We start from the raw sequence: 4,077 nt of genomic DNA, 5'->3' as shown, positions 1-4,077 counted from the left end.
AGCAGTCTGAGTTCCCAAGCTTTTGGTGTAATCTCCTCCCCACCAGCCGCCTATTGTTTCATATGCAAAATTTTAATGGAAATTCTGTATGTGAAAGAAGGACAAGACAGAGTGTTCTACATTTTTCAAAATAATGAAAGAAAAGCAAATCTGATATTTATGTTCAGTTGACAGGTTTTTGCTTACAGAATGCATCCCCATCAGATTTATGATAGAAATCCAGTTACTAGTATTTTTAAAATATTCTTACATTTGATGACACTTGGTTGTGCTCAATATTTAGTTTTGCTATGTGCATTATCCCACTGAATGTTCAGATCAAATGCAAACTAGAATCTGAAAGTCTGTAAACATTGGCAAGAAACTACAGCTAAATTTAGACGGAGTATTTGCAGTGTCTGTTGTTTTTTCAGTTCTTTTTAGGAGGGTGAAACTGGAAAAAAATGTTCAGGAATCTGACCTAATTCGTTTCCCTTTCTGTCTAGGTTTGCAAGGCATACCAGGGGACTACATATCTCAGGGTGGTCCTATGGGTATGAGTATGACACAGTCAAGTTACACTCCTCCCCAGATGACCCCACACCCTACTCAATTAAGACATGGACCCCCTATCCATTCATATTTGCCAAGCCACCCCCATCACCCAGCCATGATGATGCACGGAGGACCCCCTACCCATCCTGGAATGACCATGTCAGCACAGAGCCCCACCATGTTAAATACTGTAGACCCCAATGTCGGTGGACAGCTTATGGACATTCATGCCCAATAGTATAAGGAAACTCAAGGGAAGAAAAAAAAACTATTTTAAGACTTTTGAACTTTGACCAGATGTTGACACTTAATACACAATTCCAGACAGCTGTGATTATTTTTTACTTTTGTCATTTTTCATCAACAACAGAGGACCAATGGAAACAAGAACACAAATGTGAAATCATGGGCTCACTGAAAACAATCTATTGTCCATGTAAAGATCCTCTGGGGGGAAAAAGACTCCAAGAGTTATAACTACTGTAGTATATAAACATAGGAACTAAGTTAACTTGTATATTTCTGTTGATCACTCCGTTATGTTGCCTCAAATAGTTTTAGAAGGAGAAAAAAAAAATATCCTTGTTTTCCACACTATGTGTGTTGTTCCCAAAAGAATGACTGTTTTGGTTCAGCAGTGAAGTCACTATCCATGAAAGACGAAAGTATATTTCAGACCTGTTTTGGCCAGTGAGACAAGAATTACCCTGGAGATGAAGTTAAAGTCTTGCTGGGTCTCTCGTCACTCAGAAGACAGTTCCAAGAAGGCCTTGCCATCCCCTGGTTTTGTTCCTTCATAAATGTGTCCTTTAGTTTCAAACAGATCTTTTATAGTTTGTGCTTCATAAGCCCAAGATATTTTTGGACTCTTTTTTTTCAAAGAGCTTGCCGGTGAAAATTTAAAAGGACAGAGCAGGAGCCTTCTTCTAGAAGTTCTGAGCCCTTGGCTTGGGAAAAGACAAATCGGAAGGTTGGGCAGCTTTCCTCAACAAAAGAAGATATTAATGGTCTTTGCACCAAACCTAGAACATTATCATGAACTCAGAGCTTGGGAAAAAGCAAGAGAATACTGTAACAAACTTCGTACAGAGTTCGGTCTATTAATTGTTTCATGTTAGATATTCTATGTGTTTACCTCAATTGAAAAAAAAAGAATGTTTTTGCTAGTATCAGATCTGCTGTGGAATTGGTATTGTATGTCCATGAATTCTTCCTTTCTCAGCACGTGTTCCTCACTAGAAAAAAAAATGCTGTTACCTTTAAGCTTTGTCAAAATTTACATTAAAATACTTGTATGAGGACTGTGACGTTATGTTTTAAAGAAAAAGGTGTTAAGTCACAAAATGCGGTAATAAATATTTCATTTTTGATTTTTTGTTAGGCCTTTGTGTTTTTAATCATTAATAGGAGACTTTATTTCCTGCGGAGAAGAGATAAAAAAACTTGTATTTGTTAACAATAATAATATAAACAAAACACATCAAAGATTAAGAGGGATTGCAACGTGTGATTTTATAAATGCCTTCGCCTGTGATCAGACATACGTGTAAGCTTAATGTCTAGAGCTAAAAATGTTTGTGTGTTACATATAAGTGGTAAAGGAAGCCTGTGTATATTTGTTTACATTTCTATCCCATACTACTCAACAATTGAGTTTTAGTTAAACAAGTCCAATGCTGACTTGAATGTAGAGCTTGACTGTGGACAGGATTATATAATGAACCTGTTAATATTAGGGGTAGATTAGCAAGAGATCTAACTCCTCATATATCAGCTACAAACCATTACCCTAAGTACTCTGTTTTATTTAATGTTTTTTAAAGAAAAAAATTAACTACTGAACAAAAATTAAACTTAGCCATAGATTTATTATATCCATATGATTGTTCATATTTACAGTTGAATCCTATGCATGTATATCAGAAGTATATTCCACTGTTTTACAATGAAGCTTGCTCCTAGGATTGCAGCCATAGATACATATAATCAATATTGTAGTACTTAAATGCTGGTGATTTTCATGGGGTATTTGTAGGGTGGACAAGAAATGCAAACAATGTTATTTCTCTTCTACTTGCAAAATCTCCTTCTATTGTCCCAGAAAGAAAGAAAATTAGATTACTGAGAGAAAAGTTATACCTGGTCTGAAGATAAGGAACTGATTTGTAAATAATTGTTTAGTTTGATTGAATAAGGTGTGTTTCACAACAAAATTCTTGGGAAGGAAGAGAGGAGAGGGATGGTTGTGTTTTCACTCATTCTTTACTGATGGTAAGTTAAACTCTCTTCTGGGCTGGAATGGTGCATTTGTACAATCATTTCTTATTTTATTAACCTGTGATATGTATAGACCTTTTCCTCTTCCATGCACACAAATTCCTTGCTCCTCCCTTTGCAACGCACAGCAACCAAACAAGGAAGTAGCTACTTAACCATATTTTCCTGTTTCTTTCAAACTGGGAAACTATGGTTACCAGTTTCAGAACAAGCCAGGATATTGAATCACAGGTTGAAATTGGTTTAATGCTCTGACTACTTCCAGACCTGGTAACCATAGTCTCCTGGTTTGACCAAAAAGGGGGAATTGGGTTAAAACTACAGTAGAGGCTTCTTAATCACAGCTTTCACAAAGGGACTGAGCAAAGGGACTGCTTGCACAGGTAAAAGGCTTGTGCATATCTCAGCTAAATAAGCCCAAATATTTATTTATTTAAAATATTTGTTAACCCCCTTAATCAAAAGATCCCAGGGCCATATATGAATGAAACTGATTAACAGACAGCATAAAAATACAATTTAAGACCAGCAAATAAGCACATCAAAATAGAACAAGACAGAAAGAAATTAACCCCCCCCCCCAAGAAATGATCATCTGAACTTGGCCAAAAGCAAGCTTTAGGTACACACAAGTGCTCTCTCTCTCATACAAACTAGGCTTTGTCCATCTATCCTGCCCCTCCTTTTTACAATTTTTTTTAAAAAAAATCCTTCCAGTAGCACCTTAGAGACCAACTAAGTTTGTCATTAGTATGAGCTTTCGTGTGCATGCACACTTCTTCAACCTTTTTACATAGATGGAAATAGAAGCGGGACCTATTTGCATAAGCCTTGGTTCTGACAAAGGCTACAATCTTGAGTACCTTTTCAAGGGAGCTGAGTTATGTTCACACATAAGAAAGATTTTCATCAGAAATAATTACTCCTCCCCTGATTTGAGCACCATAGAAACCATGCTACCCTGACTTCCAATTCTATGCAGACCAGAAATTGTAGTTTGTTACTCCCTAACAGGCCATTATCACCAATGAACATGAAGCCATAGTTTGTTGTTGATTGCTGATTGTGGCTTATTAGGAAGCAACAAACCACTGTACCTGTTCAGACTTAATGAAAAGTCAATACATTCTGGTTCTTCCTGCCTGTGCCAGGGGAGCTGTGATAAGGCAATGTGTACCAGTGTGAGGTGCTCATTCACTATAAACCAGAAAACCCGGTTTATTGTTGCATACCAATGTAACCATCAAGACTTAGACTGCATACACG

At 36.9% G+C, this 4,077-nt stretch overlaps 1 protein-coding gene across 7 annotated transcripts in view; it reads left to right on the top strand.

The window, feature by feature from the left end:
• MEIS2 (Meis homeobox 2) overlaps positions 1–3,368 on the top strand; it is a 237,743-nt gene extending 234,375 nt beyond the window's left edge. For 4 of the 7 annotated variants that reach the window (XM_035110568.2, XM_035110581.2, XM_035110588.2 and 1 more), the window contains exon 13: positions 486–614. Coding sequence is in view for 3 of the 7 variants with exons in the window: in XM_035110536.2 (XP_034966427.1) it covers positions 486–772 (287 nt within the window). In the remaining 4 variants the exon portion in view is untranslated. Of the gene's footprint in view, positions 1–485 lie in introns of all 7 variants that reach the window. The other 3 variants (XM_035110536.2, XM_035110552.2, XM_035110544.2) reach the window with 1 other exon arrangement.
• The last annotated feature ends 709 nt before the right edge of the window (positions 3,369–4,077 follow it).

The sequence above is a fragment of the Zootoca vivipara genome, chromosome 1, assembly GCF_963506605.1.
Source record: "Zootoca vivipara chromosome 1, rZooViv1.1, whole genome shotgun sequence".
NCBI classification, from domain to species: domain Eukaryota; kingdom Metazoa; phylum Chordata; class Lepidosauria; order Squamata; family Lacertidae; genus Zootoca; species Zootoca vivipara.
Note: the sequence above shows the minus strand (reverse complement) of the source record. Positions and strands in the feature narration are given on the sequence as shown.